General features: G+C 40.1%; 2 protein-coding genes across 2 annotated transcripts; both read left to right on the plus strand.

Moving 5' to 3' along the window:
* The first annotated feature begins 1,578 nt into the window (after positions 1 to 1,578).
* On the plus strand, positions 1,579 to 10,812 carry znf366 (zinc finger protein 366). Its single transcript, XM_056377323.1, has 7 exons — positions 1,579 to 1,724; positions 3,842 to 4,873; positions 4,965 to 5,132; positions 5,863 to 6,013; positions 6,686 to 6,877; positions 9,054 to 9,228; positions 9,322 to 10,812. The coding sequence occupies exons 2-7, from the start codon at positions 3,849 to 3,851 to the stop codon at positions 10,014 to 10,016; spliced, it is 2,406 nt and encodes an 801-aa protein (XP_056233298.1). The 5' UTR covers positions 1,579 to 1,724; positions 3,842 to 3,848; the 3' UTR covers positions 10,017 to 10,812.
* Positions 10,813 to 15,048: 4,236 nt separating this feature from the next.
* On the plus strand, positions 15,049 to 24,224 carry mrps27 (mitochondrial ribosomal protein S27). Its single transcript, XM_056377417.1, has 11 exons — positions 15,049 to 15,141; positions 15,297 to 15,374; positions 16,889 to 16,959; positions 17,115 to 17,173; positions 17,767 to 17,881; positions 18,225 to 18,303; positions 19,710 to 19,825; positions 20,088 to 20,190; positions 20,295 to 20,437; positions 22,150 to 22,317; positions 23,313 to 24,224. Exons 1-11 carry the CDS (start codon positions 15,069 to 15,071, stop codon positions 23,556 to 23,558), a joined length of 1,251 nt encoding a protein of 416 aa, XP_056233392.1. The 5' UTR covers positions 15,049 to 15,068; the 3' UTR covers positions 23,559 to 24,224.
* The last annotated feature ends 1,069 nt before the right edge of the window (positions 24,225 to 25,293 follow it).

Below are 25,293 nucleotides of genomic sequence, written 5' to 3' on the forward strand. Positions count from 1 at the left end.
GGCAGTTCTGTGGCCTGGTTTGCGTTTTGCTATTGAGAATCATTAGAAAAGGGCTGGTGCTGCGTGACCGTGCATGTTCGAGCTGATGATGAAAAGTCAGAGAGGTCAAGAAGAAGATGGGGAGATGAAATTATTCAAAGCATGAGTGGAGGCAAGTGTGGTTCAACTTTGATCTGCTTTTATTTGAAAAAAGGAGATACATTAAAGATTTTCCTCTTTATTAAGCGTCTTCACCGGGACAGATGGAGGAAAGTGAAAAAAGCTGGCTTCACAGGTCGTGGGGAGAAGTCAATCCCTGAACTTCGGCCTGCTGAGCCGCCATTTTGGCTCAACAGTGCTGTACAGTACACAGAACTTGTAGCAGAGTGGATGTTTGTAAACAAACCCAATGATGACAAAAAAGACACACAAACAGGCACACACACCTACAGATTTTCTTTTTCTATTAATAAAATCCTTAATTCCTCACAGGAATTGAAGCAGGCATCGTCCAGGTTCTGAGGTTAATTGGTTTTATGAGCTAATTAACACAGCTAATGATCGGCCATAACTCATAAAAGACAGTTTCACACTTGCAATGATATGAGCTCAATTACTGCAGTTCTCTCCTGATCTACTAAGTGCCACCTCATCTCAATTAAAAAGAAGTTCATAAGATCGTCTTTGTTCACCAACTTCTCTGCCAAAAGGGAAGAACAGGACATCAAGACGTGGGCCGACGTTAGTGTATTTAGATTTCAAACCCACAGACAGATCATAAAACCTGTCTCCAGTCACCATTTGGATACATAAAGTGGTGTAAACAGGACTGAAGTGTCATTCAAACAATGGGACACTCTTGCCACCTAGTGTCTGTGTTGACACATTTCATCTATTTATGCATGAATTTTTCATTGTCTGTCACTATTTTCATCTGTCATGCTTTTTTGCAGGAGGTGGACAAAATAGCAAGAATATTTATTATGCAACATTGTGCAAGCCATTATAACAACACCACAAACAAGTCACCGGAAATTAACATTTAGAAAGAAGAAAACAATCTGAGTGTTTTTTTTTCTTTAAAATAAAACAAAAACTTAACATTAAAGGTTTGATAGAGGGTGTATTTGTTGCAGGGCTTTTCTGCTGGAATACATTACATACATAGGTCTTAATGTCATAGTGCACAGCCCCTGTATGACAGCACTCATCAACTGCCTATGAACTTTGTCTTCTGCAATCTAGAAAAGACCTGAAATATCTTTACCCTAAAAGTTTCTAGAGCTGTTCAAAGGTTTAAGATTTTGTCATATTCCATCTAAAAACACAGGACATTTTTACTTATTTACCTTAAATACAAAATCAATCTTTGTCAATAAACAGAAAAATCTGATCTCGCCGTGTTCTTCCAAAAGCTGTACAAATCCCTATTTCACAGAGAAATGGAGATGTCTATCTAGTGTTTCCTTATTTTTCTGCAGGAAGGCACTAGGCTTGTTGACTTCCTCTCCCCTCCCTTCCTTCCTTCTCTCCGAAGGTACTCATCTGAAAAATGAGAACAAAGTGATTGTTCCTGTTCTCTTTCTTAAGTCACTTCAAATGCTATCCGTGGACGGGTAGCTCATTGTCAGGAGAGTTGCAGTGCGAGCAGGAGGGAGAGAACGCTGGTACAGGTACAACAGCAGCAGCTGCAGCAGCACTTCAGCCACAGCATCACAGAAAACACACTCTGCTACACTCAGCTGGTAAGTTCCACACACACACACACATACACACACACACTCCTCGCTGCAGCCTCACACAAACGCACACTTACATGGCACTGACTGGCATACGGGCGAGGAGGGGCTTCGGTGTTAATGGATTGTTTGGAATGCATGGTGTGGCAAAGTATGTGCTGGGGTCCCTGCACAGTGCAACTTATGAGGGAGAGGTGAACGATGATAATATCCAGGACAACATTTAAAACTGGCTGGAAAGCACTGAAAATTTCAGTATGCATCTGAAATTGTAAGAATCTTGGGAAGAGGTTGAATAACATTCCTCTTGCATCCTGCGTGTGGTTTCTGTTTTCTATATGTTACTTATAACAAATTTACATCCAAATAGATGTATCGCTGTCATGCGTTTATACATTATTTATTGATATGTAGAGATACTCCCTGGGCTTAGACAGTATGTTGCGCTGCTTGTAAGATTTCATATTTCATATTTTACTGTCTGCAAGTATGTGAAGCTGGATGTATACGAGTTGAAATGGATCAGTTGACAGGAAATTAATTATGAATTCTCTGCTTTTCTTTAAGTTATGTGACTGTAAACTGGATGTCTTTGGGTTTTGGACTCTTGGTCAAACAAAACAAGGCATTTTAAAATGTCTCTCTTGGTTTTAGGAAATTTTAACAGGCATTTTTTACTATTTTATCTTTTCGTCTAACCATTTTTGATCAAATGATGAAACCATTAATCGAGAAAATGAATGTGTGCTATGTGTGTATCATCACACAGAAGAGTAGCTGATGCAGCTGCACCAGCAAACAGGGAGGTAACATGGAACGGACAATAGATAAGAGCTTACAGTGATGTGGACTAACATGAATCCCAGCAGTTTCTCTATGATAAGCACTCAACTATTTACAGGAATAGAGTAGATAAGTACAACATTGCTAAGCACTATTTGAATAGCATGCAGAAGTAAGGCAGTTCCCCTTTGAGTGTCCTATGTGGAGCATCACCATCATTTCATCAATGGCCATCATCTACAAAAGACACACAGGGGAGATATTTATAGCTCTACAACATCACAGTTTTATACTTATCAGTAATTTAATCAAACTCAGACTCAGACTGCACGCAGAGATTCAGAATAAAGCATCACGTAGCTGTGGAGGAGAAAAAGGGGAACTTCTTGGCTATCAGTGCACCAAAAAAAAAAAAAAAATGAACAGAGCAGAGAAAAAAAGAGATGGAGAAGCGAAAAGTGTGCGGGAGGTAGAGGTGAGCATTTCACAGATAACTTCCTAATTTCAGGAGAGGAGGAGATCTGTGTGAAAGGAAGAAGTGAGAGGTTTCAGGTTGAACACTGAAAGGTGTGGGTGTCGACACCATGCTGTTTGTTTGTGCCTGGTTACAATTCCTTCCAAAGAAATCTTCAGAGAAATGGTTTCATATGTTAAATGGAAACTAGACACAGACTCATTTGATGTACATTTGTCAAGTCATTTCCCAAACGATAAGATTGTCTTTCGTTTTTTACCCTACTACCATTATCTGACAACTGTCGTTAGTAGTTACTTTACAGATGAAGATTTTACATAAAAAGACAGATGATGATTTTATGAAACAGAATTTATTGCTAAAGATTAAATCAGTGATTCCTAAACTTTTTGGCTTGTGACTTCTGACTTACAGTGTCCAGCTGGGGCCCTTTGACCACCAAAGAGTCAAACATCTCAGGTGGTTTAATTGAAAATAACTGCTCGAAGCCCGAAGAGGTTATTGCACACAAAAAAAGCAAAGATTCACTCCAAACACACAAAGTGGACATTTTCTGTTTTTTATTCAACACACTCTTCCTCTGTGTCAAAACCTGGTGCCTACATTACCCACAATGCAACCCCAGATTTCAAACTATGTAGTAACAATCTTCAGCAGACGCTGCCTGACATCACTTGAGGCACCTTACCACATTTCATGCTGCTCTCACTGGAGCTGCAAAAAGCTTTCTACAACTTCTCCTTCCCCCATGTGCAGGACTAGTAGTCCCTTAGGTTTGTAAACAGACATTGGTGGCGTTTCCCTTTAAGTAAAAGACTTGAACACTTTTCACATTTAAAACATTCTTGTTCTCTTTCCAACGCAGAAAGAAGATGGAAACAGACAGAGTCGGTTTCTCACCACGAAGAAGTCCTCCTCTCAGGGATGAACTAAGACAGGCATCTCAGCACAGTTTCTACCTGAGCCCACCTCCATTTTATATCAAGCCCCCGAAATTCTCCCCTCCCAGATACAGCAGCATATCGCCCACCAGAGACACCTACAGCGTGTTCAGCCCGCCTGCTTTCTTTCCCATGCTAGGCCCCGGTTACACCCAAAAGGAGGGATCCCAAAAACGCAAAAGAACTCCTTTCAAAATGGACGCCCAAGGAGGCGAATCTCCTGACAGAGGAGCGGAGGAGGCAGAAGAAAGCAGCAGTAAGAAGACAGTGGACCTCTCCCACATCCCTTTCTCCCTCCCACCACCGCGCCCCATTCCTTCCCTGTCTCCGAAACCCCTCCCTGGTATGATCGAGCTCAACAAACTGCAGCTTCATCACAGATCGTCGGGTATGAATCTACCTGTGCAGGTGAAACAGGAGCCTCTCAGTCCTTCCCCTGTTTGGCCTCCCTCTCCTCTACTACTTCACCCTCCGTACTTCCCACCTCTCCACCACAGCCTCCTCCCATACCCCTTCTTCATGCCCGGGCCTGTTATGCACCTTTCCCCTGGTGCTTTCTACCCCAGAGAGGACCTCCGAACCAGTCATCGTACCCGTGACGGAGCTCCTCGAAGTGGGACGGCCAGCGCTGAGAAGCTCGGGCTCAACATCCATGTAGATGACAGCTATTATGTTGATGTTGGAGGTGACCAGAAACGATGGAAGTGTCGTATGTGTGACAAGTCCTACACATCCAAGTACAACCTGGTCACGCACATCCTGGGCCACAATGGCATCAAGCCACACGGATGCCACCTGTGTGGGAAGCTTTTCAAGCAGCTGAGCCACCTGCACACACACCTGCTCACCCATCAGGGCATGAGGCCCCACAAGTGCCAGGTGTGCCACAAGGCCTTCACCCAGACCAGCCACCTGAAGAGGCACATGATGCAACACAGTGACGTGAAACCATACAGGTGAATGATTGTGGCAGGTTGTTTTTATGCTCTTTATTGCCGAGTTTTATCCAAAGTTTCCATCTCATACACACTTTTTCTGCCCCTCCAGCTGCGGTGTGTGCGGTCGAGGTTTTGCTTACCCCAGTGAGCTTCGTGCCCACGAGCTGAAGCATGAAAAAGGCCAGGAAAACGTATGTGTGGAGTGTGGTCTGGACTTCCCCACACTGGCCCAGCTGAAGAGGCACCTGACCGCCCATCGTGGCCCCACCCTGTACAGGTGAGCACAAAAATGGTTCTTCCCTTGGCTGAAATGTCTTAATGATTGTGCCCTTGTGACAAGATTGATACCACTCTCATGTCTGTACGACTGGAAATGGGGAAACAGCTAACTGGCTCTATCCAGCGATTACAAAATCTGCCAAATAGCAATTAATGTGTTAGTTTATATCTTGTTTGTTTAATCTGTACAAAAACCCGAAGATTAAAAACAGATTCAACAATCTAACTTAAATTCTAACTTTGTTTTCATACAATTCATTAGATCAAGGATTATCATGTGCCGGACTATTTCCTGGCCATGAACGGTAACTTCCTGAAGTCTTAGCGTTGCAGTGAGGTTGTCGGGCAGGCAACTTTAAGAAGTTACAGCTCCAGGCAAAGAAATAGCCTGGCACATAAACCCTGTGAAACTGCAATGTGCTGTTGTTACACTTTGGTTTTTGTACAGATGAAACGTATTAATCAGTGAGCTTTAGAGGAGCTGGTGGGTGGATTTGTTACTTTCGAACAGACCCAGGCTAACTGTTTCCACCAGCTTTCAGTCTTTGTGCGAAGCTAATCCAACAGGCTGGTGGCTGTGGCTTGATATTTAAGGGATGGATAAGACAGTGGTATCAATCTTTTCATCTAATTCTGGGTGAGAATAAACGCATTTCCCAAAATTTCAAACTATTGCTTTAACATTTCAGTTCGGCTGTGTAAGGAGGTTATACCTGTTGTTCCTGCAGGTGTGCAGAGTGCCAGAAGACTTTCCAGTACCCGAGTCAGCTTCAGAACCACATGATGAAACACAAAGACATCAGACCGTACATCTGCAGTGAGTGTGGGATGGAGTTCATCCAGTCACACCACCTGAAACAGCACACGCTCACTCACAAAGTAGGTTTAATTAGGAGGACGAAGAGAAAAGACACCACATTTTTCTCTGCTTTTTTTTTTTTTTTTTTTACAGGGATTGAAAGCAAAAGCATGGATTTTGGCATCAAAGTGCATCAAAGAGTTATAAATTGCTAAAATGCTGTCACATGAAGACATTTCCATTATTACTTGTTCACATTTTAGATGGTGAAAATGGCTCAGAGAGTTTGGAGACCAGCCCAACAGGTTGTTTTGGCAGCTGTCTCAAAGCAATTTCCCCCCCAAATTCTGGGTCCTGATGCGATTTAACATCCAGTTTTCATGTTTTATTTCCCCTTTAGTAACTTTAGGATTGGGGAAAAAAACACCTGATTCAACAGTTTGACAGTATTATTTGTACATATACTGCATTAGTTTGTCCCAACTGATGCAACTGATTTAACGTTTTCATGCACCATTGCACCAAATGGAAATACTCTAACTGTATTATGCATAATTTTATACACATTTTCCCAAAATTCAGCCTCACGTATTTTATATCTCGAAATTTTACGCTTTCCAATACGATTTAGAGTAAAATCTTAAATGAAGATCAGTGGAATTTAAGAGGTCAAACAAACCAGCATTTTAAGCAGCAGACGTCTGTTGACCACGTTTCTCACACCACCACTTCCCCACTTTCTCGTTCTTCAGGGTGTGAAAGAGCATAAGTGTCGCATCTGTGGTCGTGAGTTCACCCTGTTGGCCAACATGAAGCGCCATGTCCTCATCCACACCAACATACGGGCCTACCAGTGCCACATGTGCTTCAAGAGTTTCGTCCAAAAACAGACTCTCAAGGCTCACATGATCGTCCACTCGGACATCAAGCCCTATAAATGCAAGGTTGGTCGAACTTAACATGTCAGATGTGACTCTTTGCGTTGTGTTTTGGCCCCCAGTTCCTCCTATGTTCACTGATTAAAGGAATAGTTCAACATTTTGGGAAGATCAATACTGTCTGTGGCTGTAATTAATTTTTCCTAAGAAAAATAACAGTATTGGTCATTTTAACAAATGCCCCAAAAAGAAATGTTCGAACCCAAAGCCCAAAGCCCTCCTAGTGGCCATAAGAAGTATGACCAAAGAAGGTCAGGCGATGTTATTATAGAGCAACAAAGTCCACAGAGGGAGGACATTTGAGTGGATAGATGGATCAATAAAACCTTGAACTTTAACACATGCTTTTTTTTTACTAACCATGACCGCAATCGACCCCTAACTTTAAGTTGTTATTAATCCTTGTTACTAATCCTTGTTTAAGTGCCTAACTAAAACTAACCAAACCTAACCGCGTTACTTTTCACAAATGATTTGTAAGAATATTGGACAGCAAAGACAAATTATGTTGTCCTGTTGTAAATGGCAGGTACTAAAGACATATATATTTATATGTTTTGTCACTTTGTCAATTTGCACGACTTGTGTGGTAATTATGAAGCTATGGCTAGCACCCAGTAAGCTTAATTTAGCACGAAGTCTTGAAACAGGGGGAAACAGATAGCCTTGCTCTTACCATAGGTGACAAGATCCAAAACCTAAATAACTATTTGTTTAATCCATACAAAAAGTGTCATGCTAAGCTAAGCTAACCTGCTGATGATTGTGGCTTCACATTTAGCGTGCACACATGAGAGGTGTATCGATCGTCTCATCTCCCTCTCACAAGAAAGCATCAAGGCATCAATATTCTATCAATAACCAAATCATATTTATTGATAACCACAGCCGGGGACCAGACTTGTAATATTTAGTGGTAGCTGCTATTAAAGGATTTCCCCACTTTTCTGGAGCGTCTGTTTTGACCTTGGTGTTTGGTATGACGACTAAGACGATGACCAGATAGCAGAGAGGCTTTTGGCAGTGGGAGCCTCCTTGTCCATAGGAAGGATATCGCCGCACAAACCGCCTCTCTAACAATGGCCCCCCAGCCTCCCCGGAGAACAGGGCCCGCAAATAGATTTCATCTCGCTTTCTCTGCTGCTGGAGGGAGCTTCCTGTTTTCTCACGGTCCTCTTGGACAGTTTACAGTCCCTCTCTCCTCCTGAAGGAAAGGACCACCCTAATAAAAAAGAATGCAGAGGAAGGACAGCGCAGGAGTTGCCCTTCCCTGTTCTCCTCCTGGCCCTGTCTCGATGTTGCTTCCTCTCTCTCTCTCTCTCTCTTTCTGTTTTTCTTGTGTGTGTCAGGGAGTGAGAGAGAGGGGGGAAGACAGAGAGGAAAAAGAGGAAAACAAGGATCGAGGGAGGGTGTGTGTCTGTGCATATCTGAACGCCTGCACATTCATTCATGATTACGTGTCCCTCCGCTGTAGCTCTGCATTCTGAGAAAATAATAGGTGGATGGTGTTGGCTTATTGTTTTTGTATCCTGAAATAGTGTTTACTACGGCCTGTGGTGGAAGGGAACTACATTTGCATTTACTCAAGTGCTATACTTACATTAAATGCAATTTTGAGGTAATTGTACTTTGAGTATTACAAGTTCCTGTTACTTTTTAGTTGTACTCCACTGCATTTCAGAGGATTTTTACTCACTTGACTACAAATATGACAGCTGCAGTTACTATTATTTACAGACTAATCTGCTTGCAGTATATAAAATATTTTAAAATTGGGTCCACCTCATCTAATTACAACAGTTAGAATTCTATATATATTTCAGAATTGCCTGTAGGTGGAGCTTGTTACAATTGCACAGGCTATCTGGTTCTCGAATTTTGATGCTAAGCTACACTAACTGGCTGTTGGCTTACGCTTCAGATTTCATGTACATGCATGAGACTGGTATTGATCCTCTAACACTCGGTGAGAAAGCAAATAAGCATATTTCCCAAAACTGTCGAAATATTCATTTAAGTGGAGGAATTGAATTGCTTTTTGCAAAAGTTGCAAAAAAATTTATGCCAACCATTCAGTATGCACATACTTTTATTTCTGTAAAAACTGTGCAAAACTTGTTATATTTCTCATTTGGCTGTTAACAACTTATCTGGCCATACACTTTTCTCTTTTGTCTTTCAGCTTTGTGGAAAGGAGTTCAACAGGATGCATAATCTAATGGGCCACATGCATCTCCACTCAGACAGCAAACCCTTTAAATGCCTCTACTGCCCGAGCAAGTTCACACTGAAGGGAAACCTCACCAGACACATGAAGGTCAAACACGGCGTCATGGACAGAGGGCTGGATGAAAGATGTAAGGGTCTTCAAATCTGCACGTGCAGTCGATGGCATTTGCATTTCTGTTGAAAACGTTGCTTGATGTAATTACTTTTTTCTCTGGTTTCAGTGTTTAGGCAAAGGGGGCGATTCTGCCTGACCACTCAAATGGGCCTCCTGACCCACTTCAGCCAAGAGGAGCCGTTTGACCTTTCCCAGAAGCCGCCGGGCATGCCCAGCCTCCGTCTTTCCCAGTCCGATGGCGAGAGCGTACCGGGGAGCTCATGTCAGGAGGAGGAGGATGAGGAGAGTTTGTACAGAAGGAGCCAGTACAGCCCTGAGGTGGACCAACATGAGCCAGCAGGCGAGGACCAGTACATCCCTGAGCTGGAGGAGAGAGGACAGGGATCTCCTGATGAACTAAGGCCAGGCGAGAAACAGAAACAGAAACAGACGTACCAGCAAAGTTTAGATGATGAGACATTTGAGAGGGAGTCAGCAGCAGAAGGACAATCTGTAGATCCCACAGGTGCCCAGGTGCACCTCTCACAGCCAGAAGCATCCTATGAATCTGATTTAGAGCTAGGCGAGCAGGAGTATCGCCATGAAACAGGCCGTAGACAGTTGTATGATTATGACTCTGATTCAGAGCTGGAAGAGTTAGATGAGCCGGAGCAAAACGAAAAACAGTTGGATGGCTTTTATGAGGCAGCTATCGATGTGGCAGAGAGGAACAAGAGCAGTTCGGAGACAGGTGAAATAGTGGGCCACTCGCACACAAGTGAATTTACGCGTCCACAGGATGAAGAAGAAGACAAAGAATGAGGAAAAAAAGTAGTGGAAGAATGAGGAGAAGATGCAGGATTTTTGGGTATGCTGATGTTTTCTTGACAGGAAAATGGACAGGATGTTCAGGAGACACTCCCCTAAGGAAAGAGGAAAGTGTGTAGGTCTCTAAATAAAACTGATTATGGAGGATGTCATATAGTAGCTTAGCACAAAAAAGGAAAAATGAACATATCATGTTTATTAACAGACCAAAAAATAAATATGAAGTTACTGTAATACAAAGCTGTGAAGCATACTGCATGTACAGAACATGTCACACATTGACAAATAGTCACTGACAGAAAGTTAATGTGGATCATTAAAGGTCTTATGAGTATGATTAGCATGTAGCTTTTCTGTAAATAAAATGCAAAGAGATATTTAATATTTTTGTTTTTTACAAATCATTTTGCAATGTTAACTCAAATATGCAATTTTGCTTTAACTTTGACTCATGATATGAAAATCAACAATTAAGTTTTGCTAAAACCGTCTTCTTTCTTGTTTTTGTTTGTTTGTGGGACATTGCACTCAAAGTAAACATCACATTTACCGAGTGTAGTAATGTAGCTTTTGACAGATACAAATATGACAAAGCTTGACGTTGTGTTTTTATGAAATAAACTGTGATTTTGTTTTATTCTTATGTCTAATGTTTAGATTCTTTTTAATCTATATGACTTTGTTAGTTCATTTGTTGGGGTAATGGTTTTGTTTTTATTGTATGGCAGTGTAATGGTGGTCACCTGAATATGATTCTGCTAAATCAAAAATAAAAGCTTGAATGCGTGAACCTGCTGTTTGTGTTTTCAGAACATCCCTGTAACTCTTTTCTTTAAAGAATATAAGCCCAAATATTAATTCTCAGTCCTCACCGTCTGTCGTCTGACACATACTTTGGCGAGCCAGAGATGATTGCTGTGAGTTTCAAAAAGCTTGCCTTTCTCCTCCTGCTTCTCTTTCAAAGCAGAGGAAGAGGAAGAGAAAACACCTCTCCCCTTCTCTCTTTTAGGTTGTGATCAAACAGCAGTGACGGACACAGTGGGTGTCCCAGACAAAGGCTTCATATGCCTGTATGACTCAGAATAAAGCATTGTTTCTGCTCATTGCAGAAGCCCCATTGCAAACAAAAATACTACTGGAATGAAAGAGCACCAAAAACTGTTTTTTTCTTGCAGTAAAAAAAAGATACATTATCATATAGTGCATCATGTGACTATTTTAAAGTTAGGTAATTTACAGTATCATTTACTGTTTAATAAAATCGAGCTCACTGCGCTAACGTATCTCATTATACTTCACTTTACCGTGACAGTTCAGGTAAACAACGAGTCATTTCTTGTCAGCTGAAATGCAGAACAGCAGCTTCTGCATTTCCACCGGTAACGACCACCGTGTCCCAAAGAGCGAAACTGCAAACAGTTTGAGGAAGTTCTCACATCCTCCTCTCCTTTCCTTTCCTCACCTACACGTTTCAATCCCAACCGCTGGCTCAGAGAGGAACCAAAGAGAGTGGATAGCCTGCACCGTTTCTCATCACTGTCTCCTCAGCATCAAGTTGTGCAATCGCTGAAGAATAACAATAATGTGAAATGCAATGATAATGTATAACAGATCACAGCTCGGAGAAGTAGTGAGGGATGGTGTTTCAGAAGGTGATTCTATCACTCCTGGTTGGTTTTAATGAAGTGAAACTTTAGAGACCATGAGAATCCACACAGTGGAACAGGTAAACTGATGTGATGGGAAGACGAACTCTGTGGTAAGAAACAGTTGTTGTTCTGCTTTGCAATGAAAACTAACGCACTAATTATGACCATGAAGAAATGACAAGATAATGTTTCATGAGGAGAAGCACAAATTACAGTTTATGAATCATTGATTTCTAGGCACCACTCTGAGATAACTCACACCACCCAAACGCAAAAAACGCTTCAGGGTACAGTAAGGCTGCAACTTGTGATTATCTCCATTATCATTTAATCTACTGATTATATTCTTAATTACTTTAATAATGGTTCAGTTTTATTAACTGTCAGAAAAGAGCAGAAAATGTCCATCAGTTTCTCAGAGTTCAAGGTGATGAATTCATACGTAGGAAATCTTCCTATTTGAAACTGCAGTCTATGTTATACAATGCTGATAATTTAAGATCATGTTATGGTTGGCTTTAAACAGCAGCAGATAACAGCTGCAATTTATGTTTTGTAGCACTACACTTTATGTTTTGTGGCCATCAATTATTTTATTTAAATCATTTATTTTATTGTATTCATGTTTTAAATGTTCTAATCCCTTTCATTGATTTATTTTATTCGAATTTGGCTGCATAGATCTTCTGAGGTAGTTGATAACCTTTTAGATGTAAATGATATAATTAATTTCATTCATAGATGTTCTTTCTTACCAAAGTCAAAGATAGTTTAGCCTTCCAGATCAACTTACTTAGTGCTGAAACGATTAGCTGATCTATCGATTAATCGATTGACAGGAAATTAATTGACAACTATTTTGATAGGTGATCAATATCAGTTATTTCTCGACCAACTCGACCACGAAGATTTGCTCTGTTTCATATCACTACAAATGGAATATCTTTGGGTTTGGGTTGTGATGGACATTTTACACAATTTCCTAACCTTTCATGACAGATTCATTGGTAATGAAAACAATTGTCAGTTACACACCCACACTAACCTGATCCTCTACAGAATAATGCTAAAGAAAGTCTGTGTTGTCAGTTTAAGAGTCTTAAAGATTATTTAAAAAGATCTACAATTACAGTTAACAAATAGGAGTTAGAGCACTGTTTATTATTTTTACATTAAACAAGGGGATGTCAGGTTGTGTATTACAGGGTGGCACTCATCCTGTTTCATTCCTTCCAAAGCTCTTTGGACTTTTTTACAGCCTCCTGCACATAATTTCTATGTAATTTGGTTTTAATTTGTGCTAAAAAAAATGAAACTTAAACTCAAAATGCTGATCAGCATCTACTACTGATGCTCATATACAGAATAATTAACTGGGTGACACTATATGTCACACAGAAGCATGAATACATACATTCATAGGCCATTACCATACACCTGCTCTTATTGCTGAAAGAAGTACCCCACCAAAAACACTTCTCATCATGCAATTTTTCTGTCACATGTCTCTCTGTCTCACTTACCTATTCAGACACCAATGTCCTGTATAACACCATGGAGGTCAAATAAAAAAGGAAGAAGACAATGGATGCCCGTAACTGAGAGACTGAAAACTAATATTTCACATCACTGAACCACATTCACCTTTTTAGATAAGGGGAATAGTGTGGGAGCAGCTTCGAGATATAGGAGATATAGGCCTTTTGATGAAAATAAGGTGTACACTTAGTGTTGCCTCTTACAAGATTAACATTTCATACAATACCAACAAAAGAATACGGTAGGATAGCAAAAAATACCAACTAATAAAATAGAATATAGCATGTTATGCCTGAAAAGAGAGCTGTATCCCCAGTCTGTGTGTTTAGAAATGTTTACTTCCTGTCAGTTCTCTCTAGTGCAGCTCAGGTAAGGGCTTCCTGTTTTGCTGGTCAGAGAGAAAAGGAGATGGTGCTAAGATTCTTCCATGTTTTGTTTAACAAAACTGCCCCACCCCAGACTCAACCTGTTACCTCCTTTGACCCAGAGCCAAGGACCTTACTGTAATTATAGCTGAGGGCTGTCCTCCTTAAAAGAGAACAAAAACATTGGCTCACTGACGAAGAGGTGAGAGAGGACAGAACCGGTCAACGGCCCTGCGATTCACATACAAACACATATGTAGACTCAACAGCTCAGCTCCATATATTTATTGTACTGTCATATTCCTGCTTTATTCTGTTTTAGGTATTGTTTGTGATGTTTTAAACATGACTGGACAAATCTAATTTCTAGACAAGCTTAGGGAAGCAGTCATCCATGATGCTGAGTAACTAACACTGGGAATTTTCATGGCTTTGTATGCAGAGCCACAGGCAAAGTAAATCTCCTACACTTCCACTTCTGTCTATCTATCTAGTCAGTCTCCCCCTTTAATAAACAGCACCCTCTATTGTCTGTTTTTTGTTAGCCAAGTATGCATGCATACAAAGAATGTGTCTAAGAATAACAATGAAAATAGAGCAAAAGTGAAGTCATAATAAACCATAAATAATGAAAAATGTAATAATTTAAAATATACAAACAATTGACTATCAATTCTAATAGCATTGGTCCTGCTCAAGTCTGCTCTCTTCCTTAATTAAAATTTTTAACTATGTTTATACATTTTGTCATTTAGCCAATCCATTTATGTGGGTTTTACTAATGCCAGTCAATCTGACATCAACTTTGTCCAAGAAGAAACAGGAGTATAAGATTTAGTATAAAGAATTACCCTTAACGATTTTACATCAGATTCATCATGTAATGATTTGTTGGAGATTAAGGTTTAATATAGACTATGATTTTTCACAAACCTGACTTACTTGTGAATATGCAGAGTTCTATAAAAGGGTGCTTCTGTGAAATGTGATTTATTTCATGTGATATTATGCATTGTGGTTTGTGGGCTGGAAGTGAATATTTTCTATATCACTTGTTATTCATTCAAAATTTCACATCCAAAATCCAAATCCAAATCCAACAAAAACCTTTCACCATTACAATAATAATGGCATGCACCCTGAAGAATAACAAAATGATGAGAATACTTGTCAATTTATCCGTGTGCATGAATCTGAACTTTAATGATTTTAGGCCTGATGGACTTCACTGGCTCCATTGAATTTTATAGGTCTTTGCAAATAAAGGCATTTAAAAGTAATAATTGTAGATTTGGCCTAGGTTTGCGCTTTTCCCACGTAAAGGTGGTTAGAAAAATACTTTTTATATGTACATAAATAAGTAATCAAGTTTCATGATTTCCATCAAATTTACCGAGTCTCACTATTGGTATGACCCTCTTACGTCAGTTTGAGGGACCGTCAGAAATTTCCGGTACTCCCCCGGTCCGACTACGAAATGGTATCGTCCAAAGATGGCAACCTCCGTGTTGAAGCGATGTGTGACTGCAGCTGTCAAAGTTAACCGTTTATCTCCGTCTCTTTCAGGTAGACACATAGCACGTCGCAAAACTGAGGTCTTTACACTTTGTCTGCTGTCGTTAAAGTTTCTGAAAATGTTTAACATCTCGTAAACAGCCGACTAGCCCACGTGTGGTACTTGTATCCCTATGACCTGATGGACAGTGTTTGTCTTTCTGCAGCTAGAAGATGGTTGCTCTCAGCGGCTTACACCGACACCAAAGTGTGGGAGGCGAGGGAGAAAGATCATCAGAACCTGGGTAAGAACTAAAACCGGCAGTTCAAGCAATAATAACTAGAGTCTCCGACGTGGACATGATCCGGGGGACCATACACTCACTGAGCAGTTTATTAGGAACACCATACTCATTCTGGATAGGGCCTCCCGTTGCTCTCAAAACAGTCTCAATTCTTCACGACATTGATTGATATGTTGGAAACATTGCTTTGAAATTCTGCTCCATGTTGACATGATCGCATCACATAATTTCTGCAGATTTGTCAGCTCATCCTCATCCCAAAGGTGTTGTATTGGATTCAGATCCGGACACGGGGGAGGCTACTTAACACTTACACTGGACTCATTGTCATGTTCATGAAACTAGCTTGAGATGACTTTTGCTTTGTGACATGGTGCATTATCATGCTGGGAGTAGCCATTAGAAGATGGTAAATTGTGCCCATGAAGGGAGGCACATGGTCGGCAACAAAAATCAGACAGGCTGAGCCTACCGTCCGCATGCCTCAGCAGAAATCCAGATTCATTAGACATTAGACCAGGCTAGGTTTTTCAGTGTGACTGTCTCTATATAGTCACTGAGTAATAGAGTGGCGACCTGCAAAGGGTGGGATACGCTCTTGCACAGGATAAGTAGGTGCAGAATATTGATGGAGAGTACAGTTGGACTGTGAGGTACTGAAGGCAGCAAAGGATACACCAGTTATTAGTTTTCCAAATTCATGCAGGAGGATGACACATTTCTGTGCTACATAGGATGTTTTAAGTCTTTAAGTATGAATTGTAGAAGATGCCTTTGAATCAGGACTGCTATAATCTCTCTCAGGATATCAAACTTCTTTACTTTTTGGGTAAAGGTTCAAATGCAAACTAGCAATTACCGAAAGTCGGCACTGAATGACTGTTGAGATACTTAGGTGTGTTTTCTTCTATGATCATATGTTTCCTGATTTAATAAATTTTGCCAGTCTTCTCTTGCACTTAAAGTAAAGTTCTGATATAATGTATTTTAATATTGTGTGTTTGATATTGTGTTGAGACAAAATTAAAGCTGGTTTTGTTATGTAGAAAAAAGGACTCTCACAATTAAATATGACGTGTAGCTGACATACGTCCACATCCAGAAGTACTGATTGCAGGTTATGTCGTGTCAAAAAAAAAAAGCTGAGCAGTCAAGCATCAAACGTGTGTGTGTGTGTGTGTGCACTTGATCAACACAGGATGGCAGTGTCAGACTGCAGCCTCATGGTGCTCTCATTGGCAAAAGTTCACTAGTGTGGCTATAATTGCTACACACACAACTAACAATTAAATTAAAATCAGTAGTAGGCCTACTAAAATTTTGAAAATTTTTTAAGTGAATCACAACTGATGATGAAGCATTTAATGACAGAAGTGAATAAAGTTTAATTGGTGCTGTTTTTTCCTAGGCAAGTGTGACATACCACACTGAAATACATTCTCAACAGTTTGTCTATTACATGACAAACTGTCTAATTGTCTTGTTGGTGTTTTTTTTTTTTTTTTAACTCACAGCTGAACTGGCCGCCACTATGGAGAGGACATATGAGAGGAAGCTCCCAGTTAGCTCTCTGACTGTGTCGCGGGTAAGTTGCATCCAGATTTAAATGGGCTGTATTTGATTTTCTTTTTTTTTTTTTGTGGTAAACCTTTCACCGTTAAAGCAACAAATACGAATGAATTTGTTGGTAGCTGAAACAACGTTTTTGGTAACGGTTTATACGTTCTCTTTGTGTTTCAGTTTGTTGACAACATATCATCTCGGGAAGAAATTGATCAAGCAGAGTACTACCTTTACAAGTAAGAGGAATCACTTTTACTCTTGATACTCTGCATCTGCAGTTCTGTATCAGACATCTGCTGCTTCCTTGGTTTTGGTCCATGGTACCAACTTGCGTGCTTTTCTTGGAATGAATTGTCTGTTTGGTTTGTCTGTTTTGGTTTATGTTCAGTCACATGCTTTTCTTTGTTCGGGGCAACTCCAGACCTTTCCTGTTTACTCCCTCCTCTGGAATCTGCACCCATTCTTGTGATTACAAGATTTAGTATATTTCCCAATCGCACCCTTGTTCGGGACACATCCATTTTCATAACCGAGTGAGAATTAACCGTCTTTCCACTCTGGGGGAAGTTTGTAACAAGTAATCATTAATGGCAGTTCATTCAACTGTTTTTGATGTGTTTGGACTTTTGTACGTCAGTTATTAGTGCTGATTTTTCAGGATTAAGCTGTTAAATTTTCAAACTCTTCTGGTCATTCAGCAGCTAAAATGGTTCACTAAAGACTTGTGACATTTAAATTTGATCGCATGTCATCTCTTTTCGTCATCACATCTTTATATATTTATATATATATATATATATATATATAATTATTATTTTTATCCCTCCAGGTTTCGTCACAGTCCAAACTGTTGGTACCTCCGAGAATGGACCATGCACAGCTGGATCAGACAGTGTCTAAAGTACGGGGCCAGGGAGAAGGCCCTGTACACGCTTAAAAACAAGGTACACAACCCATTATATTCCTTCTGTGATGTACATTAGCCTCATATTCAAAGTCTGCAGAGAGGAAGTCTGAGTAGATGCTCCTGATCAGGACTGACAGCTACAGTTACCTGACAGTGTGAGCGATTATGAAATCCAATCTTAACAACCCAGATGCATTTTCAAACTAAAATCAAATGTAAAATGTGTAAAATTTTGTGTGTGTGTGTGTGTGTGTGTGTGTGTGTGTGTGTGTGTGTGTGTGTGTGTGTGTGTGTGTGTGTGTGTGTGTGTGTGTGTGTGTGTGTGTGTGTGTGTGTGTGTGTGTGTGTGTGTGTGTGTGTGTGTGTGTGTGTGTGTGTAGGTTCAGTATGGAATATTCCCAGATGACTTCACCTTCAACCTGCTCATAGAACCTTACATTAAGGATGGAGACTTTAAAAGTAAGATTTTTTTAATCAAAGAATCTGTTTGACTGCTGATGTAAAGTACAACCCCTGCAGGTTTCCTAACACATTCCTCTTAACTCTGAATATTGCCAGGAGTGGGAACACTAAAATCAGACTTCAAACATTTCTTTCCTTGTTTGTAAAAGACAGAGGTAAAGGGGAAGCCTGAATATTTTTCTGTAATAACATTAGACAGTAAACAATGTGTCGTTTTGCAACAAGTGAAGGCGCATAGTTGGCATTACAGTGTTTTCAGGTGTGTTGTGACGTCAAAATTACATTTGATAAATGTTGAATTCACTGTTTAGCGCTTATACACTGAATCGCTTCAGTACTGAAGAGACACAGATCCAATGTTGTTTCATAACTTTGAGGGAACGGGCAGTATTCAGAAGAAATTTTATTTTTTAACAAATCCTACGAAAAGACCAAAACCAACAATGAATTGACCCTACTGACAGCTAAAACCTGACATTTCTTATTCCTCTGTGGCAAAGCGCTCCATTGTTGTCCATAAACTATTAAAAACACATCAGTGAGCCACTTCGTTGCACTGGGCGACATGTTCCTTTATTACGATGAACGTGGGCACTGGAGAGACTACTGCTTCTGTAAATACTCACTAGTGAGTGTTAAACCACAGCTGAAAATAGTCCCCAACAAATGTACTGTTATTTTTTCCTGATTTAGAAAACTACAGCGCTCATCTGTTTTAGGCAAGAATTGAGCCTTTTATTTTTGTGCATGAAGAAAATGTGGAAATGCTGTAAATTTGAAGAAGAAAAAAAGAACAAAATATGGTAAAGTTTTTAGGCTTGGCTGGGCAGAGAAGTGGATGTACTGTGTCAAAAAAGCAAAAAGAAACAGACTTGGTGAATGAAGCATGTAACTTTAACATCCACTGAGGCCTCCACTCACATAACAGTAAATGAAAACATCAGATCTGTGTTGAGTGATGAGGAGACTGTATCGTTGCTCCAATTGATATATGAAACAAACAGTGCCATATTCCCATCATGTTTTCCACGTCTCATTGCGCCCTCCTCTTTTGTTGTAGTTTAATGATGCCTGACTGGACAATTAGCTCCACCACCTGTTTATCTCAATGAGCTAACTCCCAGTGTTTACTCAGCAGTAATGAATGAAAAAGTGCATTCATTTAGCATTTCATTTTGCCAATACTCTTGTTGGGTTTAGTCTTGGTGCAGATTGTTTTAGAAGTAAGTAAGGATATTATTTGACATAGGAATACTTTGAAAAGCTTTCAATGCAGTAGCCTTACAAAAAGAAAATCAATGATAACATACATTGACACTGACTGCTTATATTGGCTGTGCATTGGGGGGATTTTGTTCACTATAAAAATATGTCATTTATGACGTAATGTTTTTGTTATACAGGTGCGTGCTCTGTGGTTGAAGAGGTGATGCTTCAGGAAGCCTTCAACCTTCCCTCCACACAGATCCTGTCTCTGTACGCTCTGGGCAGTTACCTGGCAACCAGACCACAACTCATTGTGAGTGAAAAAGCAGCCGCAGAAACATGGGAGGTGTTATGAAAACAAATGATACCAGTATGTTCTTACCCTTGGAAATACAGCACATTACCTTGTGCTCTACAGTGAAGTCATCAGTTTCCTGATGCCCTGAGTGATTTATGAGGGTTTGATTCAAAATTGCTACTCATTTGTTTTGGAAAAGTGGCTGCCTGAAACTCATTAGCGTGTTTCCAGTTTGGTTCCAAGTGAAATACCTACACTTGTTTCTCGTTGTGTTCAGGTGTCAGAAGAGCGGGCTTTGGGGGCATCGCTGCTCATCTGTGGACTGAAGCAAGACAACATTGTTGGCCTCAGTGCTCAGCTACTTGGCAATGCTCTCCTCGGTGTGTACTTCACCCCCCCCACACACACACTATATTGTTTTTATTTGTTTATTTATTTATTCACTGTGATTGTCTCGTTTATTCTCTTCTTCCTTTCCATGTAGGCAAGGTGGAGATTTCAAACGGCATACACGCCGTGTTCAAAGGGATGCCTCTCTTCTGGGGTCATGGATATCTGGACCGTGCGCTGGCTGTCATCGAGAGAGTGGCTGCTGCTTCTGGTGACGTCAAGCTGTCCAAAGACACCGTAAGGACATAAAAATTCAAGTGTGTGTGCGTGTGATTATTATTTAAACATTTTTTTTGTTTGAAGGACGACATGACCTTTTGACAGACAAAAGTGCATTTAAGTGACTTTGCAGTCGACGGTGTGGTCGTCATTTTTAGGGGCCAGGTATGGGCACAGTCCTAACTCTTTCACTAACAAAACCCATGACTGGCTTGCCATAATATCTACTGTTGGGAATACTGATCCAATATCAATATCATAAAAAATAACTTTCCATATCAGTCACATTAATTAAGTCACAGCTGGCTCTGCTTTAGGTGTGACACTAATCCCTGGCTCCGATGCAGCGTGCTATACTGCTTTATGTGGCGCAATATCTTATATAACAGAAAACAAGGGCATGTTTTTCTCTCTTCTCATTAATATGAATAGGTTTTCAGTTTCACCCTTTGTGCTAAGCTTAGTTAAAATGTCTTGCACCTACAGTATATCTGTCTTGAATGCTCAGAGATGACATTTGTCAATCTTGTAATGATTTAATTCTGACTTTACACAAGCTATTATATGGTCAGCACATTTAATTGTCATTTTTTACTACTACTATTATTGCTTATTTGATTTTGTTAAACTTTATCAATTGATAGACATAATTGATTCACAATTTGAGCATGCAGTTAGAATAAATCACAGGCATAGTCCACACGACATCTACTGAGTGACAGCATGCATGACATACCATACAGGCAGATGAGAACAATACAGCAACAATCGGTGCACTATAAGATACAGCATCGACCCGCAGTGTTCATACTAGTACAGGATATGCAAATACACTCAACAACCACACTGCACAACAACAGCATCACTCCCTGTACTAATTTGGTCTTTTGTTATCGGTGTTCTCCGCAGACTGTGGGTTTGACGTCAAACAAAGTTTGAGGTTATTGCTGTGAGATTAATCTGGATTAAACTTTCTTACAAACAGCCTTCTGTGTTTACAATGAAATTGCTGCCTAGTCTCAAATGCCGATTATGGTTCTGCAAGACAGCATTACACACACACAGAAGAGACAGGCTGTTGTTACTTTCCAGGTGGGGTGTATGACACAAACAGTGTTCATCTGCTGAGATGGAACACACATGCTGTCATATTGTTGTTATTTTTACATATATGCACGCACACACGGTCGGGTGAAGCGCCTCTGATCCGGCCTGCGCTGTCCAGTTCAATAGTTCAGCTTTGTCCACGTCTAATGAGATTTTGAAGAGCCTGGAGCACCGAGGATGTCACTGCAACAGGAACGAAATGGCCTGTGTGTCAGCCAGCGGCACAGCAATAATGTAGACAGAGCAGATAACACCGTAGGACAGAGAGGAAATATTACATCTCAAGTAAAGGTGCTGGTGACGGCTGCCTCAGGTCACAGTTGATCTTACCTCTTCCTAAGATTAAGAGGTGAGTTGTCAAGTAAGGTGGTCAGCCTCTTTCATCATTGCATGCCTGTCCTGTAATCATTCAAATAACGAACTGCATCTTCTTAAAAAGTAGATAAAATATTAAACCTCCACTTGGGTAATTTAATTAACAACAAACAAAGACTTTTCAGGCACTAATGGCTATTTCACAACCCAAACTGCACTTTATACTGAATGTTCAAACTATATTGTAATATATATGTATATCAAACTATATTTCTGCATTCTGAACATGAATTTTCATTTGTTTTCAGCTGGACTACATGAATGACTTGCTACAGGAAATGTCTTCCACGTCAGACTCTGACACTTCTGGAGAGGAGTCAGGAGGTGAGGAGGAGGAGGACAAGAAGGAAGACAGTGTAGATGAAAATGATCGGGCAGAGCAGGCCAAGCTACCTCAGTATGCCAGCAGATTCAAGGTGGGTGTTTGTCGCTCGCTGCAGGTGTGTTTTTGTTTGTAGCAGCAACTGAATTTACATTAGTTTTCCTAGTCGGGGCGAGACGGTAAACATGTGATAAACAGCGTTTCCTGTCACGACTGGGGTTGTAATTCTGATTAAAGCAGTGCTCATGCCCGTGAGCTGTGCTTTCTGCTGGTTCTCCATGATTATAATGACGCAGTGATTTAGCAGACAGGGTGCAGCCTTTACACTGACACGGTTTTGTCTGGGATTGTTTTGTCTGTTTTCAAATGCAGAGGGACATTTTTCTTTTCTTTTTTTTTTTTCTTTTTTTATTAAATGGCTATTTGATGATTTGACTGAGAGATAGTTTCATATAAGTGAGCTTAATTAAATGAGCTTAAGAGAGCTGCCATAGACTTTTCACCACATTACCATCTACACCAAAGTTGCCCTGTTGAGTTTTCCTTTTAAATAAAGTTTACATTCATTGTCACTCACCAACATGCATTTTGTACATTCTGGAGATCTAACAAATGTGTGTTTAATTGGTGTGTTTATCATGAAATTGTGACATTAGTTGTTCAGTGTGAAATAACTGGCTGGATTGGCTTGGTGGATCACATCATAAGAGCATTTACAAGAGTGAACAAACCGGTGATCGTAACAGTCATAAACTCCACAGAGACCCTTCAAAGTGCGACTAGTTTTACTGATCAAGTTTGTGTCTTTTAATATATGATACCAGGCGAGCAGTGTGGTCTGTTGCTTGTCTACCCGTACTACTGTTATATTAAAAAAAATGTACACTCTTTGCACATTTAATGGATTCATTTAAATGTTGATAATTAGACTCATTTGGGGATTTAGGAATGTTTTCAGAGAAGCTCTAGCATTTGAAATGTAATGAATAGAGCTCACTGGTTCAGATGGTTTCACCCAAGTAATGTAAATGAAGTGATGAGGTCACTGTTTGGCGCCTTCAACTTTTTCTTGTTTCCCTGCCTCCCCAGGAACTGAGAAGCCAGCTGGAGTCTCAGGGTAAGCTGGACTCTGCCTCCTTCCAGGATTTAGTGACGGCTCTTGCTCAGCAGAACCTGGCTGCTGCGGAGAAACCGGACCTGGAGCAGTACGAGAGTCGCGTGCAGGCCTGGGAAGCTGAGAGGAGGCAGCTGATCCAGAGAGAGAAAGAGATGAAGGAGAAGGCAGAGCAGGAGAAACAGGAGAGGTTAGCTGCCAACGCTGCAGCTCAGGCGTAAAGACAGTGAGGATGGAGCTGAATCAAGATCAATGAACTGTCCTTTGAGTATGAACATTAAAGTTGTATATACTTAGGACATAATAAGAGTTTTGTGTCTCTAAAATTGTGAAATGTCAACATTAGATCTCATCATGTCACTAGTTAATATTGTATATTACCAATTATTGTGTGTTTATTTTATAAGTATTGCTCTGTTTTTATAGAATTGAACTGGGCTAATATAAGTTTAATGTCACAATAAGATTGATTCATTTGTATCAGAAAAACTGTCTCACATTTATTGTTTTTCTGTTGTGGACTATGGGATGATATCATAATTGGAACATATGCACACATCAATTGTTAGGCCCCGTGGTCGAGTGACCTCATGTAAGCAAAAAGAAGGGAAAGCTGGGAAAAGATCTTACCATCACATCCTCCCACTCCTTTTCCTCTCGGCCTGCAGTCATCTAGGTCTGTCTGTCTGTCTGTCTGTCTGTCTGTCTGTCTGTCTGTCTGTCTGTCCGTCCCTGTGTATATGTGCTTGTGCGTGTGTGTGTCTGTCAAAAGCATCTTTGAAAGATTTCTCACAGGGGGAAATGAAAGGGGTATTGCATAGAAGAATGCAAGAATTATTTTCTGATAGCCAATCTAGAAAAAAACAACTTCTGTTCACCGAAAGGAATGCATTTGTGTCCAGAAGCCTTTCCTTTGACAATGGAAAATATAAATCCTGATGTACAGATCCAGGTAACTGTTCACATAGACAGAAACTGTACTTTAGGGTTTGTTAAAAAGTTGAAATATCAACAAGAGAGTGCAACATCAGCTAATCCATGAACTTCAGTTATTACTAAAAACAGCGAAAGTTAACTGGAAAATTGAATAAAGCCTAGGCTGTTTAGAATCTGCAGAAAGATAAGATAATAGATCTTTGGAAAACAAAATGCAGTTGTCGTAGAGCACATAATGCATTCATTCCACATTATGTTGAAGCTATTCAGTATTCAGAGCATGATCTTGGGAAACAGCCTGGTATGCAGTCCAGGATGAATGAGCGGCACAAAATGCTGAAACAAGAACCATTGTGATCCAGAGGCACCACTCTGACTGTTATTCTGAGAGCAGCTCTTTTTTTTTACATTTACCTTGGAAACAGCAGTCGATAAAAAACACTCAATTCAGGATCAGGGTTAGTTTATATGCTTGGAAGCAGTTTTTTGTAAATTCAAACTTAGCCTAGTTATAACATAAGCGTTCAGTAAGTGGATATTTACACAATACTGAATTAGAATAAGTTCCACTCAAAAGAAAGTTTTTACATAGAGATTTATTGTAACTAAATATTCACACACAGTAACTTACATCTGGATGTAGCAAACTGTTAGCTTGCTAAATGTTTGCATGCTAATGGAGTGAAGAGTAAAAGAAGTAATCGTAGACACTTCGGACCTGGCCTGAAAGGCTGTTTACGAGGCTGAAGTATGTAAACTATAATATGTTAAAATAAATTGTATATCAGGAATCAACATAACATGCATAAAATAACAACTAACATCTAACAACATCAGATAATGTTAGCTTTATTAGTGTAATCAAAGATTTCCACTTATTCTAATTCATGAATGCTATTAACTCTAAAATACAATACAAATATGTTCATAAAACCTGAATATCAGCATATACCACATCTCTTAGTCAGAAAAGGCCAAATTTGGAATTACCAAACAGAACGTTTACATTATCCGTATCAA

The sequence above is a fragment of the Seriola aureovittata genome, chromosome 5, assembly GCF_021018895.1.
Source record: "Seriola aureovittata isolate HTS-2021-v1 ecotype China chromosome 5, ASM2101889v1, whole genome shotgun sequence".
Classification (NCBI taxonomy): domain Eukaryota; kingdom Metazoa; phylum Chordata; class Actinopteri; order Carangiformes; family Carangidae; genus Seriola; species Seriola aureovittata.

What these genes read in the sequence shown, in the direction of transcription:
- mrps27 (XM_056377417.1), top strand. Translation starts at nt 15,069, where the DNA reads ATGGCAACCTCCGTGTTGAAGCGATGTGTGACTGCAGCTGTCAAAGTT. An exon ending in TTTATCTCCGTCTCTTTCAG is followed by an intron (nt 15,142 to 15,296) that starts GTAGACACATAG and finishes GTCTTTCTGCAG; the next exon opens with CTAGAAGATGGTTGCTCTCA. An exon ending in TAAGGATGGAGACTTTAAAA is followed by an intron (nt 18,304 to 19,709) that starts GTAAGATTTTTT and finishes TTTGTTATACAG; the next exon opens with GTGCGTGCTCTGTGGTTGAA.
- znf366 (XM_056377323.1), top strand. Translation starts at nt 3,849, where the DNA reads ATGGAAACAGACAGAGTCGGTTTCTCACCACGAAGAAGTCCTCCTCTC. An exon ending in AGCACACGCTCACTCACAAA is followed by an intron (nt 6,014 to 6,685) that starts GTAGGTTTAATT and finishes CTCGTTCTTCAG; the next exon opens with GGTGTGAAAGAGCATAAGTG. An exon ending in TCAAGCCCTATAAATGCAAG is followed by an intron (nt 6,878 to 9,053) that starts GTTGGTCGAACT and finishes TTTGTCTTTCAG; the next exon opens with CTTTGTGGAAAGGAGTTCAA.